Source organism: Nerophis lumbriciformis, linkage group LG17 (genome assembly GCF_033978685.3).
Source record: "Nerophis lumbriciformis linkage group LG17, RoL_Nlum_v2.1, whole genome shotgun sequence".
Classification (NCBI taxonomy): Eukaryota; Metazoa; Chordata; class Actinopteri; order Syngnathiformes; family Syngnathidae; genus Nerophis; species Nerophis lumbriciformis.
Genome location: NC_084564.2, coordinates 7,954,713 through 7,970,000, shown reverse-complemented (window position 1 = coordinate 7,970,000; position 15,288 = coordinate 7,954,713). Strand labels below are relative to the sequence as shown.

The 15,288-nt window shown below is 37.9% G+C and overlaps 1 protein-coding gene across 1 annotated transcript in view; it reads left to right on the top strand.

The window, feature by feature from the left end:
* axl (AXL receptor tyrosine kinase) overlaps positions 1 to 15,288 on the top strand; it is a 75,284-nt gene that overhangs the window by 56,334 nt on the left and 3,662 nt on the right. The window contains exons 11-19 of the mRNA XM_061972369.1: positions 463 to 592; positions 673 to 764; positions 6,708 to 6,803; positions 7,052 to 7,129; positions 7,194 to 7,286; positions 7,388 to 7,509; positions 10,014 to 10,123; positions 11,650 to 11,809; positions 11,883 to 12,019. Coding sequence (XP_061828353.1) covers positions 463 to 592; positions 673 to 764; positions 6,708 to 6,803; positions 7,052 to 7,129; positions 7,194 to 7,286; positions 7,388 to 7,509; positions 10,014 to 10,123; positions 11,650 to 11,809; positions 11,883 to 12,019 — 1,018 coding nt within the window. The remainder of the gene's footprint in view (positions 1 to 462; positions 593 to 672; positions 765 to 6,707; positions 6,804 to 7,051; positions 7,130 to 7,193; positions 7,287 to 7,387; positions 7,510 to 10,013; positions 10,124 to 11,649; positions 11,810 to 11,882; positions 12,020 to 15,288) is intronic.

Sequence of the window (15,288 nt, the reverse complement as noted above, 5' to 3'; positions counted from 1 at the left end):
ACTGTATATATGTATGTGTACTGTATATATGTATATATGTATGTGTACTGTATATATGTATGTATATATGTATGTGTACTGTATATATGTATGTATATATGTATGTGTACTGTATATATGTACAGTATGTGTACTGTATATATGTATGTATATATGTATGTGTACTGTATATATGTATGTGTATATGTACAGTATGTGTACTGTATATATGTATGTATATATGTACAGTATGTGTACTGTATATATGTATGGTCCATAAAGTCACACATGCAAATCTTTCTAGCATGAGGAACAAATGAGAGACGAGTACAAATCCCAGAAGAAAAGAACCTCAGCAATCCTCAGTTACTAAACAAGTTGTTGGTTTGGATCCTCTGGCTGAATCCTCCACATTTAGTAGCACATTGTCACTGAAGCAGACTGCTGAAGAATGTATCAGATAAAAGTATCTGACTCCTGCAGGACTGTCCTCGCCACCAGCCTTCTCCTGGCACTGGTGGTACGTGGTGATGGCCGCCACCGGCGCCGTGGCCCTGGCCGTGCTCATGGGCGTCTACGTGGGCAAGCTGCGGAAGAAGCAGACGCGCTTCGGGTGAGTTCAGACGGCGGTGACGACCACGGTCTGATCGCTGGTAAGACTGTGCTGATCCCTATGTCCTTGTGTCTTGGCAGCGATGCCTTCCAGCCCATCATGGAGAGCGGGGAGCTGGTGGTCCGCTACCGAGCACGCCGCTCCTACAGCCGCAGGTCCACTGAGGCCACGCGTGAGTCTTGTCATGGCACTCATGTTGTGAGCTTCCACAAGCTCAAAAGCAAAAATGAGGGGTATTTTATTTGAACTTTTGATTGATTGAGACTTTTATTAGTAGATTGCACAGTACAGTACAGTACATATTCTGCACAATTGACCACTAAATGGTAACACCTCAATAAGTGTTTCAACTTGTTTAAGTCGGGGTCCACGTAGATCAATTCATGGTACAAATATATACTATCATCATAATACAGTCATCACACAAGTTAATCATCAGAGTACCGTATTTTCCGCACCATAAGGCGCCCTGGGTTATAAGCCGCGCCTTCAATGAACGGCATATTTCAAAACTTTGTCCACCTATAAGCCGCCCCGTGTTATAAGCCGCATCTAACTGCGCTAAAGGAATGTCAAAAAAACAGTCAGATAGGTCAGTCAAACTTTAATAATATATTAAAAACCAGCGTGATGTGGGCGCGCATGGAGTCGTATATCAACATGGACGGAGCTGCGTGAAAAAAGCCACCCGGCCTCTTCGCGTAAACTTACCTTAACCACTCGCTCATCTTTTCTTCATCCATCCCTTCGAGTTAGCTTTTATGATGACGCCGGCTGGAAAGGTCTCTTTTGGCAAGGTCTTCCTTTTGAATATCACCATGGGTGGAAGTTTCTGGCCATTAGCATGGCAAGCTAGAACCACAGTGAAGGATGACTTCTCATTCCCTGTGGTGTGAATATTCACCGTACGTGCTCCCGTTGTATCCACAGTGCGGTTCACAGGAATATCAAAAGTCAGTGGAACCTCGTCCATGTTGATAATGTTCTCTGGCCGGATCTTTTTTTCAGCTATCTTGTTTTTACAATATGCACGGAAAGTAGCCAGCTTTTCTTGAAAGTCTTTAGGCAGTTGCTGTGAAATAGTAGTCCGTGTGCGGATGGAGAGATTGCGTCTTTTCATGAACCGGAAACCTGTCGCTTAGTAGGAGCCATTTTGTGGTCTTTACAGATGTAAACACACAAAGGAAATGAAACGTAATATCCGCGCGCTTCTTCTTCTTCTACGGGGGCGGGTGGTTGCTTACAGTAGAAGAAGAAGCGCTTCCTGTTCTATGGAGGCGGGTGCTTACCTTGGCGGTTGCTTGCGTAGAAGAAGAAGCACTTCCTCTTCTACGGGGAAAAAAGATGGCGGCTGTTTACCGTAGTTGCGAGACCGAAACTTTATGAAAATGAATCTTAATATTAATCCATATATAAAGCGCATCGGGTTATAAGCCGCACTGTCAGCTTTTGAGTAAATTTGTGGTTTTTAGGTGCGGCTAATAGTGCGGAAAATACGGTATATACATTGAATTATTTACATTATTTACAATCCGAGGGTTGGGATGAGGAGGGTTTGGTTGATATCAGCGCTTCAGTCATCAACAATTGCATCATCAGAGAAATGGACATTGAAACAGTGTAGGTCTGACTTGGTAGGATATGTACAGCGAGCAGAGAACATAGTGAATTCAGATAGCATAAGAACAAGTATATACATTTTTTTTCCCTTTTTTTTTCAAGTATTTTTATTGAATTTTGCAGACAGTACAGTATGATGGATCATGGCAACAGCAAGTTGAGGTATCTGCACATTTTACAATATGTAACATAGTAAACCCCACCCCTTACAATACCCACCCACTTTAATTCCCAAGGTAATTGTCACCTAGTGCCCACAACAAATATAGACACACATGAATATATGCAAACTTAGATTCAATCTAACAAATATATTAAAGATAAACAAAAGATAAATAAGGTAAAATAAATAAATAAATACATTACAAGTATATACATTTGATTATTTACATTTGGTTATTTACAATCCGGGGAGGTGGGATGTGGAAGGGGGAGAGTGTTAGTCAAGGGTTGAAGTTGCCTGGAGGTGTTCTTTTAGTGATTTTAACTAAGCAAAATTGTCTGCTAATAGAACAAGAAAATTTGGCTTGTTAAGACTTTCCAAAACAAGTAAAATTAGCTAACCTCAATGAACCCAAAAATACCTTAAAATAAGTATATTCTCACTAATAACAAGTGCACTTTTCTCGGTAGAAACAAAAAAGAGACCTATTTGCTCAATATTTGCTCAATATGTTGAAAAATATTCTTAAATGAAGTAAATGCTAGTGCCATTATCTTGACATAATGATATGCGCTCGGCATCATGATTTTTTTTTTCATGCTGGAAGTAAGAAATGATTACTTAAAAAAAGTAGTTTTATACTTGTGAGTGTTGATGACACAGCTTTGCAACAGTTGATATTCTAGTTTCATGTAGGGGTGTAACGGTACACAAACATTTTGGTTCGATACGTACCTCGGTTCAGAGGTCACGGTTCGGTTCATTTTCGGTACAGTAAGAAAACAACAAAATATAAATTTTTTGGTTATTTATTTACCAAATTTGCAAAATCTTCTTAGTGGAATATTTGATGTGAAGTAATGGGAACCTTGGATAGGTCAATAATTCATAATAACATTGATTTTGATTCAATATTATGTTTTGAGCAATGACAGTTTGAAAGAAAAAAAAAAACAGCTTTGTTTTATTAGTCAACATTGCAACTTTTTCTAAATTACATTTCACCTTTAAGCTTTTTTATTTCACTTTTGTTATGTTTTTGTTTATTTTAGTAGTATTTTTAGAATGTGCCGTGGGCCTTTAAAACATTAGCTGTGGGCCGCACACTTTTGACACCTCTGCTATAGATAATAAAAAATTAAATGTGATAAATCTATGGATAAAAAGCAGAGCCTGGCGACGCATGCGCGTTTATCATAACTCTCTCTCTCTCTCTCTGTCTCTGCCCCTCCCTCACCAATGCTGCTGCGCGCACATTTTGTTTTGTTTTTAACCCCTTCTTAACCCTGAACGTACATTGAAAATACACGCAACCCTAACTCAAAATGCCGGACATTTGAGGCATTTAAGAAACTCCGCCCTGACAGCCCCGCAAAAGAGGACAGTCTATCCTAGCGGAAGCGGGGATCGAACCTGGAACCCTCAAGTTGCTGGCACGGCCACTCTACCAGCCGAGCTATACTGCGAAATCATGTGCGATACAAGCAATCCTGCAGCGTGTTTACTTGTGTGTGATATCATGTGCGATACAAGCAGTCTTGCGTCATGTTTACTTGAGTGCGATATCGTGTGCAATACAAGCAGTCCTGAAGCGTGTATACTAGTGTGTGATATCATGTGCAATACAAGCAATCCTGCAGCATGTTTACCTGTGTGTGATATCAGGTGCGATACAAGCAGTCCTGCAGCGTGTTTACTTGTGTGCGATATCAGGTGCAATACAAGCAGTCCTGCAGCGTGTTTACTTGTGTGTGATATCGTGTGCGATACAAGCAGTCCTGCACCGTGCTTACTTGTTGTGTGTGATATTATGTGCGATACAAGCAGTCCTGCAACGTGTTTACTTGTGTGTGATATCGTGTGCGATACAAGCAGTCCTGCAGCGTGTTTACTTGTGTGCGATATCAGGTGCAATACAAGCATTCCTGCAGCGTGTTTACTTGTGTGTGATATCGTGTGCGATACAAGCAGTCCTGCAGCGTGCTTACTTGTGTGTGATATTATGTGCGATACAAGCAGTCCTGCAACGTGTTTACTTGTGTGATATATTGTGTGATACAAGCAGTCCTGCGATGTTTACTTGTGTGTGATATCATGTACGATACAAGCAGTCCTGCAGTGTATTTACTTGTGTGATATCTTGTGCGATACAAGCAGTCCTGTAGCGTATTTACTTGTGTGATATCTTGTGCGATACAAGCAGTGCTGGAGCGTGTTTACTTGTGTGTGATCCCATGTGCAATACAAGCAGTTCTGCAGCATGTTTACTTGTGTGCGATATCAAGTGCGATACAAGCAGTCCTGCAGCGTGTTTACTTGTGTGCGATACAAGCAGTCCAAGGTTCTTCTTTTTTCACGAACTCGTCCTCCGGAATTTCCCCAAATGAGCCCAATTGGAAATCAGCGATATGAGACCGACGGATGACGATAGATTGCGAAGGATTTTGGGGTGTGCCCTAAAATGTGGGAGGAGCCACAACTCCCGTCTGTAGTGCTACACAATAGAAGCAGAACAACCTTTGATGGCGCTATCCTCACGTTTGATGCCATGCAGGTCTAGATTCCAGACAGCGATACACAAGTGTAAACACACACCTGTATCGCTCCTCATGTGGTGAAGACCTCCCTTACAAGTCGCAGCTCGCAGTGAAGCAGAAGAATGTTGGGGGGAAAGTATTTGTGTGTGACAAATGAGAGCAGGCAGCACCTGTGTGCACGCTATAGTAGTAGCAGCTTGTCATACTTGCAGGTTGATATCACATCTGCATTGATATCACATCTGCTGGGTGGAATGTTGCACACTTCTGCTGTTGGCGTTTGTCACGCATGTGCAGGGCAAACAGGAAGTGGTCTGTCACAATAAAATACATTAAGAAGCGTATTAATTGTAGTTTGTGGACAACAGGAAGTGCTCCATCACAATAAATTACATTAGGAAGCGTATTAATTGTAGTTTGTGGACAACAGGAAGTGGTCCGTCACAATAAAACTTATGATTGTAGTTTGTGGAGAACAGGAAGTGGTCCGTCACAATAAAACTTATGATTGTAGTTTGTGGAGAACAAGAAGTGTTCCGTCACAATAAAAGCCATGATTGTAGTTTGTGGACAACAGGAAGTGGTCTGTCACAATAAAATACATTAAGAAGCGTATTAATTGTAGTTTGTGGACAACAGGAAGTGCTCCATCACAATAAATTACATTAGGAAGCGTATTAATTGTAGTTTGTGGACAACAGGAAGTGGTCCGTCACAATAAAACTTATGATTGTAGTTTGTGGAGAACAGGAAGTGGTCCGTCACAATAAAACTCATGATTGTAGTTTGTGGAGAACAAGAAGTGTTCCGTCACAATAAAAGCCATGATTGTAGTTTGTGGACAACAGGAAGTGGTCTGTCACAATAAAATACATTAAGAAGCGTATTAATTGTAGATTGTGGACAACCGGAAGTGCTCCATCACAATAAAATACATTAAGAAGCGTATTAATTGTAGTTTGTGGACAACAGGAAGTGGTCCGTCACAATAAAACTTATGATTGTAGTTTGTGGAGAACAGGAAGTGGTCCGTCACAATAAAACTCATGATTGTAGTTTGTGGAGAACAGGAACTGTTCCGTCACAATAAAAGCCATGATTGTAGTTTGTGGAGAACAGGAAGTGGTCTGTCATAATAAAAGCCATGATTGTAGTTTGTCACAATAAAATACATGAAAAAGAAGCATATTGATTGCAGTTTGTGGCGAATAGGAAGTGGTCCGTCACAATAAAAGCCATGATTGTAGTTTGTGGAGAACAGGAAGTGGTCTGTCACAATAAAAGCCATGATTGTAGTTTGTAGAGAACAGGAAGTGGTCTATCACAAAAAAATCCATGATTGTAGTTTGTGTAGAACAGGAAGTGCTCTGTCACAATAAAAGCCATGATTGTAGTTTGTGGAGAACAGGAAGGGGTTTGTCACAATAAAAGCCATGATTGTAGTTTGTGGAGAACAGGAAGTGGTCTGTCACAATAAAAGCCATGATTGTAGTTTGTAGAGAACAGGAAGTGGTCTATCACAAAAAAATCCATGATTGTAGTTTGTGTAGAACAGGAAGTGCTCTGTCACAATAAAAGCCATGATTGTAGTTTGTGGAGAACAGGAAGGGGTTTGTCACAATAAAAGCCATGATTGTAGTTTGTGGAGAACAGGAAGTGGTCTGTCACAATAAAAGCCATGATTGTAGTTTGTGTAGAACAGGAAGTGCTGTGTCACAATAAAAGCCATGATTGTAGTTTGTGGAGAACAGGAAGTGCTGTGTCACAATAAAAGCTGTGATTGTGTTGTGTGCAGTGAACAGTTTGGGCATCAGTGATGATCTGAAGCAGAAGCTGCAGGATGTGATGGTGGATCGACACAAGCTGACTCTGGGAAAGACGCTGGGAGAAGGTAAAGGAGCAAATAAGGTCATATTTGTGTTCAATTACGTACTTATTTAAAAAAATAAGTACAAACAATAGGGAATATTATTTTATACATATATACATTCCCCCTGTTTTGTAATTTCCCAAAGAGTCCTTTGAGTGTAATAATTGAGCGTGTCTCTGCTGCCTCCTGGTGGTGATGTGTGTTTTGAGTGTAATAATTGAGCGTGTCTCTGCTGCCCCCTGGTGGTGATGTATGTTTGTGCGCCGCAGGAGAGTTTGGCTCAGTGATGGAAGGCCAGCTGACTCAGGAAGATTGTGTCCTGCGTGTGGCCGTCAAGACCATGAAGAGTAAGTCCACAAGGTCCCACCTGCTCTCACACACATTTGCAAAAAGCCACCTCTCTGCTCGCAGTCGCCATCTGCACGCGCTCAGAAATGGAGGACTTCCTGCGCGAGGCCGTCTGCATGAAGGACTTTGACCACGCCAACGTCATGAGGCTGCTGGGTGAGACGCCAGCATCGCCACAAACATGGCCGACACACACACACACACACACACACACACTCACGCGCGCCAAGGAGATGACGCAGTGTGTGTGTCTGCAGGTGTGTGTCTGCAGACGGTGGAGAGCGAGGGCTACCCCTCCCCCGTGGTCATCCTGCCCTACATGAAGCATGGCGACCTGCACAGCTACCTTCTCTACTCACGCCTGGGAGACTGTCCTGTGGTGAGTGCACGCTTCTACATACTAATAATAGTAATGATAATAATAATAGTAATAATCATAATAGTAATAGTAATAATAATGATAGTAATAATAGTAATAATAATAATAGTAATAATAATAATAATGATAATTATGATGAAGTGAAGTGAATTATATTTATATAGCGCTTTTTCTCAAGTGACTCAAAGCGCTTTTACACAGTGAAAGCAAATATCTAAGTTACATTTAAAGCAGTGTGGGTGGCACTGGGAGCAGGTGGGTAAAGTGTCTTGCCCAAGGACACAACGGCAGCGACTAGGATGGCGGAAGCGGGGATCGAACCTGCAACCCTCAAGTTGCTGGCACGGCCGCTCTACCAACCGAGCTATACCGCTATATTACTATAATAATAGTAATAATATTAATAATAGTAATAATGATGATAATAATAATAATTGTAATAATGATAATAATAATACGAGTAGTAATAATAACAATAATCATAGTTATGATAATAATAATAATAGTAATAATAATACCAATAATAATAATAATAATATTTGTAATGATAATAGTAATGATATTTATGATGATAATAGTAATAATAATAATGATAGTAACAACAATAATAATAGTAATAATAATAACAATAGTAATGATAATAATAATATTTGTAATGATAATAGTAATGATATTTATGATAATAGTAATAATAATAATGATAGTAACAATAATAATAGTAATAATAATAACAATAGTAATAATATTAATAATAATATTTGTAATGATAATAATATTTATGATAATAATAATAATAATAATAACAATGGTAATAAAAATAATAGTAATAATAAAAATAATGATAGTAATAATAATCGTAATAATAATAGTAATGATATTTATAATAATAATAATGGTAATAAAAATAATAGTAATAATAATAATAATAACAGTAATAATAATAGTAATTGTAATAATAATAATGATGATAATAATAATAGTAGTATCTATAATAATAATAATAATAGTAGTAATAATAATAATAATACTAGTAATTATAATAATAATAATAGTAGTAAAAATAATAATAGTTATAATGATGATAATAATAATAATAATACTAATAATAATAGAATTAATAGTAATAATGATGATAGTAATAATAATGATAGTAATAATGATAATAATAATAATAGTAATAATGATAATAATAATAATAATAATAGTGCGTAAAGTCGCCGCATCCCGATTGAATTATTGCAGTTTTACCCAAATTAAATATCTAATGTATTAACAACTTTTTTGATGCACTTCCTCTTGAACTCCTGCCTCATCAATAACACATCTCCACGTTGCTGTGACTTTAACATATAAACAATTTTTTCATGCTCTAACTCAAGGGTGTCCAAAGTGCCATCCGAGGGCCAATTTTGACCAATTTTTATTAATTTATCGAGATGTTATTACTAATGCTGTCAAACGCTAAAAAAAAAAAATCAGATTAATCTCACATTTGAATTTTGATGAATCATGATTAATCACGAACTAGCTTTCCAATCAGCTAAACTGACTCGATATCTCTACGGTGACGTTTTGGTGAATTTACAAAACGGAAAAAATACAAAAAAGAAGTTAATACTAATAAAGACACTCGTAAACGTGCTAGTATATTAGACATCACACATGGGACGCTTTAGTAAGGAAGAATTGTTTTAGTTATATTGTGAAACTTACAAACGTTTCTTGGAGTGATGAATGAAGAATGCATACGAGTAGAAACGCTATGGACAGGTCGAATTCCGGTTCAAAGCCTTAAACAGCAGGAAACGTTTGCTGCAGTGAGAAACTTGTCCAAAAGATGGCACCATAGCACAAAGAATATGACACATTTAAGAGCCTTTGCTTGTGTCTAAGCGATGTAAATCCAATGATTAGTTGCACCGCTTTATAAGCCGCAGGGTTCAAAGCGTAGGTAAAAAGTAGCAGCTTATAGTTCGCAATTTAAGGTAAATAAAAATAAATACTTGGTCACAAATACAATTTTATTGTTAAAATAGATTAGAAGGATTATAATAATCTGTGTATACTAATGGTTAGTTTTGACAGTTTACACTAACCTCCTTCAACACAAAGCTAACAGCGAGCTTAGCATGCTATGTTAGCATCTTTAATGTACAAATTGTACAGTTTGCATCCTTCCGTTTTACTTTAAAAGTCTGGACACCTACGCTCAAACTATCAGAATTTGACAATTTTTATGAAAACGTTTGTGGAAAAGCTGACAGGATTTATTTGTACTCCCCCGGCTAATTGTGTGTCTCCATACACAGTGTGGAGCCGCTCCTCTAAACTAATAATAATCTCCTTTACAAAAAATAAACTGCATGTATTCAGTATCATTCTCATCAAGTAGTATTATCACTGGAGTATGACGCGTATTGGTAGACTGTATCAGAATCTTCTCTGTGCTTGTTTGTGCCGCCCCCTGCTGGCCGCCGCTCTCACGTGCTTATTTTGTGCCGCAGTACCTTCCTGCACAGATGCTGGTCAAGTTCATGGCGGACATCGCCCGCGGCATGGAGTACCTGAGCAGCAAGAACTTCATCCACAGAGACCTCGCCGCACGCAACTGCATGTACGTATCTTGTCAGCCAGGTGCATGCTGGGTAGTTTGGTGTGGAACAGAAATAATGATAATAATATTCCTCATGAATCAGTCGTGTTAGTTTTACATCACGCTGACGGGAAATGGAACAAAATGAGGGATCAAATGGGACAAAAATAAATGAATTGTATAAAAATATATAATACTACCTACTCAGTGGTTAGAGTGTCCGCCCCTGAGATGGGTAGGTTGTGAGTTCAAACCCCGGCTGAGTCATACCAAATACCATTACCTCCCTGCTTGGCACTCAGCATCAAGGGTTGGAGTTGGGGGTTAAATCACAAAAAATTATTCCCGGGCGCGGCCACCGCTGCTGCTCACTGCTCTGCTCACCTCCCAGGGGGTGAACAAGGCTGATGGGTCAAATGCAGAGAATAATTTCACCACACCTAGTGTGTGTGTGTGTGACTATCATTGGTACTTTAATTAATAAATAACTTTATTCATCCTTGTGTAGAAATAATTAGACTTGCAATTAAATACATGAATGTGTTATTAAATGTCATTTTACATTAATTAAATTACTGATGTATTTAGGTAACATTAACTTATTATATGCATACATCAATGTGTTATTAAATGTCATTTTACATGAAAAATAAATGAATGACATGTAAGATTTCTCTATTAAATCATACATGAATACATAAATGTATTATTAAAAGTAATTTACATAAAATAATGACACATTTAAGTAAGATTTATTTATTATATGCATCCATAAACACATGTTTTATTTAATTTAATTAAAAAAAAAAAGAATGACACATTTATGTAAGATTTATTTATTATATGCATCCATAAACACATGTTTTATTTAATTTAATTTAAAAAAAAAGAATGACACATTTATGTAAGATTTTTTTAAGTTTAAAGAAATACACAAATGTGTTATTAAATGTCATATTACATTAAACATATAAATGACCCATTTAAGTTAATTTATTTATTAAATGCATACTTAAATGTGTTATTAAATGTCATTTTGCAATAAACCAATGACACATTTAAGATGTATTTATTGTATGCTTGAATGTAATATTACATTAAATATATAAATGACACATTTAGGTAAGATTTATTTATTATATGCATACTTAAATGTGTTATTAAATGTCATTTTGTAATAAATAAATCCATGACACATTTAAGTAAGATTTATTTATTATATGCATCCATAAATATTTAAGTGTTATTAAATATATTACATTAAATACATTAAATAAATAAATGACCCATTTAGATAAGATTTATTTATAAATACTCATGTTATTAAATGTCACTTTAAAGTAAGATTTATTTATGAAATGCATATGTATTTAATACAAAGTTACGTGTAATAATGTTTATGTATGCACTTGTAAAAAATCTGACTTAAATGAGTAATGTGTTTATTACAGGTGTAATAACATTTAGACTTAAATGTGTAATAATGTGTTCATTACAGGTGTAGTAATGAATAAGAAGGTAAATGGTGTGTGTGTGTGTGTGTCCAGGCTGAACGAGAACATGAACGTGTGTGTGGCAGACTTCGGTCTGTCCAAGAAGATCTACAACGGTGACTACTATCGTCAGGGTCGCATCTCCAAGATGCCCGTCAAGTGGATCGCCATCGAGAGTTTGGCCGACAGAGTCTACACCAGCAAGAGTGATGTGGTGAGTGCAGCACGCCACCGCTACTGTAGGCCCCGCCCCTAACAATGTCCTCCTCCTCCTTCTTCTTCTTCAGTGGTCCTTTGGCGTCACCATGTGGGAGATCGCCACCAGGGGGCAGACTCCGTATCCCGGTGTGGAGAACAGTGAGATCTACGACTATTTACGTCAGGGCAATCGTCTCAAGCAGCCTCCAGACTGTCTGGACAGCATGTGAGCGCCATCTTTCTTACATCCTCTTCTCCAACATGTCAAGCACTCACTACTAATCTTATATTTCAATTTGGCAATATACTTTCCTCTATTAGATTTTGTAAACACATCGCACATGATATCACACACAAGTAAACACGCTACTTGTATCACACACAAGTAAACACGCTACTTGTATCACACACAGCTAAACGTGCTACTTTTATCGTACATGATAACACACACAAGTAAACACGGTACTTGTATCACACATGATAACACACACAAGTAAACACGCTACTTGTATCACACATGATAACACACACAAGTAAACACGCTACTTGTATCACACACAGCTAAACGTGCTACTTTTATCGTACATGATAACACACACAAGTAAACACGCTACTTGTATCACACATGATAACACACACAAGTAAACACGCTACTTGTATCACACATGATAACACACACAAGTAAACACGCTACTTGTATCACACATGATATCACACACAGGTAAAGTGCTACTTGTATCACACATGATATCACACACAGGTAAACGTGCTACTTGTATCACACACAAGTAAACATGCTACTTGTATCACACATGATATCACACACACAAGTAAACGCGCTACTTGTATCACACATGATATCACACACAAGTAAACACGCTACTTGTATCACACATGATAACACACACAAGTAAACACGCTACTTGTATCACACACAAGTAAACACGCTACTTGTATCACACACAGCTAAACGTGCTACTTTTATCGTACATGATATCACACACAAGTAAACACGGTAATTGTATCACACAATATCACGCACAGGTAAACGTGCTACTTTTATCGTACATGATAACACACACAAGTAAACACGCTACTTGTATCACACATGATAACACACACAAGTAAACACACTACTTGTATCACACACAAGTAAACACGCTACTTGTATCACACACAAGTAAACACGCTACTTCTATCACACACAATTAAACACGCTACTTGTATCACACATGATATCACACACAGGTAAACGTGCTACTTGTATCACACATGATAACACACACAAGTAAACACGCTACTTGTATCACACACAAGTAAACACGCTACTTGTATCACACACAAGTAAACACGCTACTTCTATCACACACAATTAAACACGCTACTTGTATCACACATGATATCACACACAGGTAAACGTGCTACTTGTATCACACATGATAACACACACAAGTAAACACGCTACTTGTATCACACACAAGTAAACACGCTACTTGTATCACACACAAGTAAACACCCTACTTGTATCACACACAGCTAAACGTGCTACTTTTATCGTACATGATATCACACACAAGTAAACACGGTAATTGTATCACACAATATCACGCACAGGTAAACGTGCTACTTTTATCGTACATGATAACACACACAAGTAAACACGCTACTTGTATCACACATGATATCACACAGGTAAACGTGCTACTTGTATCACACACAATTAAACACGCTACTTGTATCACACATGATATCACACAAGTAAACACGCTACTTGTATCACACACAATTAAACACGCTACTTGTATCACACACAGGTAAAGTGCTACTTGTATCACACATGATATCACACACAGGTAAACGTGCTACTTGTATCACACATGATATCACACACAAGTAAACACGCTACTTCTATCACACACAAGTAAACACGCTACTTGTATCACACATGATATCACACACAAGTAAACACGCTACTTGTATCACACATGATATCACACACAGGTAAACGTGCTACTTGTATCACACATGATAACACACACAAGTAAACACGCTACTTGTATCACACACAAGTAAACACGCTACTTGTATCACACACAAGTAAACACCCTACTTGTATCACACACAGCTAAACGTGCTACTTTTATCGTACATGATATCACACACAAGTAAACACGGTAATTGTATCACACAATATCACGCACAGGTAAACGTGCTACTTTTATCGTACATGATAACACACACAAGTAAACACGCTACTTGTATCACACATGATATCACACAGGTAAACGTGCTACTTGTATCACACACAATTAAACACGCTACTTGTATCACACATGATATCACACAAGTAAACACGCTACTTGTATCACACACAATTAAACACGCTACTTGTATCACACACAGGTAAAGTGCTACTTGTATCACACATGATATCACACACAGGTAAACGTGCTACTTGTATCACACATGATATCACACACAAGTAAACACGCTACTTCTATCACACACAAGTAAACACGCTACTTGTATCACACATGATATCACACACAAGTAAACACGCTACTTGTATCACACACAGCTAAACGTGCTACTTTTATCGTACATGATAACACACACAAGTAAACACAGTACTTGTATCACACATGATAACACACACAAGTAAACACGCTACTTGTATCACACATGATATCACACACAGGTAGAGTGCTACTTGTCTCACACATGATATCACACACAGGTAAACGTGCTACTTGTATCACACATGATATCACACACAAGTAAACACGCTACTTGTATCACACACAAGTAAACACGCTACTTGTATCACACACAATTAAACACGCTACTTGTATCACACACAGGTAAAGTGCTACTTGTATCACACATGATATCACACACAAGTAAACACGCTACTTCTATCACACACAAGTAAACACGCTACTTGTATCACACATGATATCACACACAAGTAAACACGCTACTTGTATCACACACAAGTAAACACGCTACTTGTATCACACTACTTGTATCACACACAGGTAAACGTGCTACTTGTATCACACACAAGTTAACACGCTACTTGTATCACACATGATATCACACACAAGTAAACACGCTACTTGTATCACACAAGTAAACACGCTACTTGTATCACACACAATTAAACACGCTACTTGTATCACACACAGGTAAAGTGCTACTTGTATCACACATGATATCACACACAAGTAAACACGCTACTTGTATCACACATGATATCACACACAAGTAAACACGCTACTTGTATCACACATAACACACTACTTGTATCACACACAGGTAAACGTGCTACTTGTATCACACACAAGTAAACACACTACTTCTATCACACACAAGTTAACACGCTACTTGTATCACACATGATATCACACCCAAGTAAACACGCTACTTCTATCACACTTGATATCACACACAAGGAACAACATGCTACTTGTATCACACAGAATATCACACACA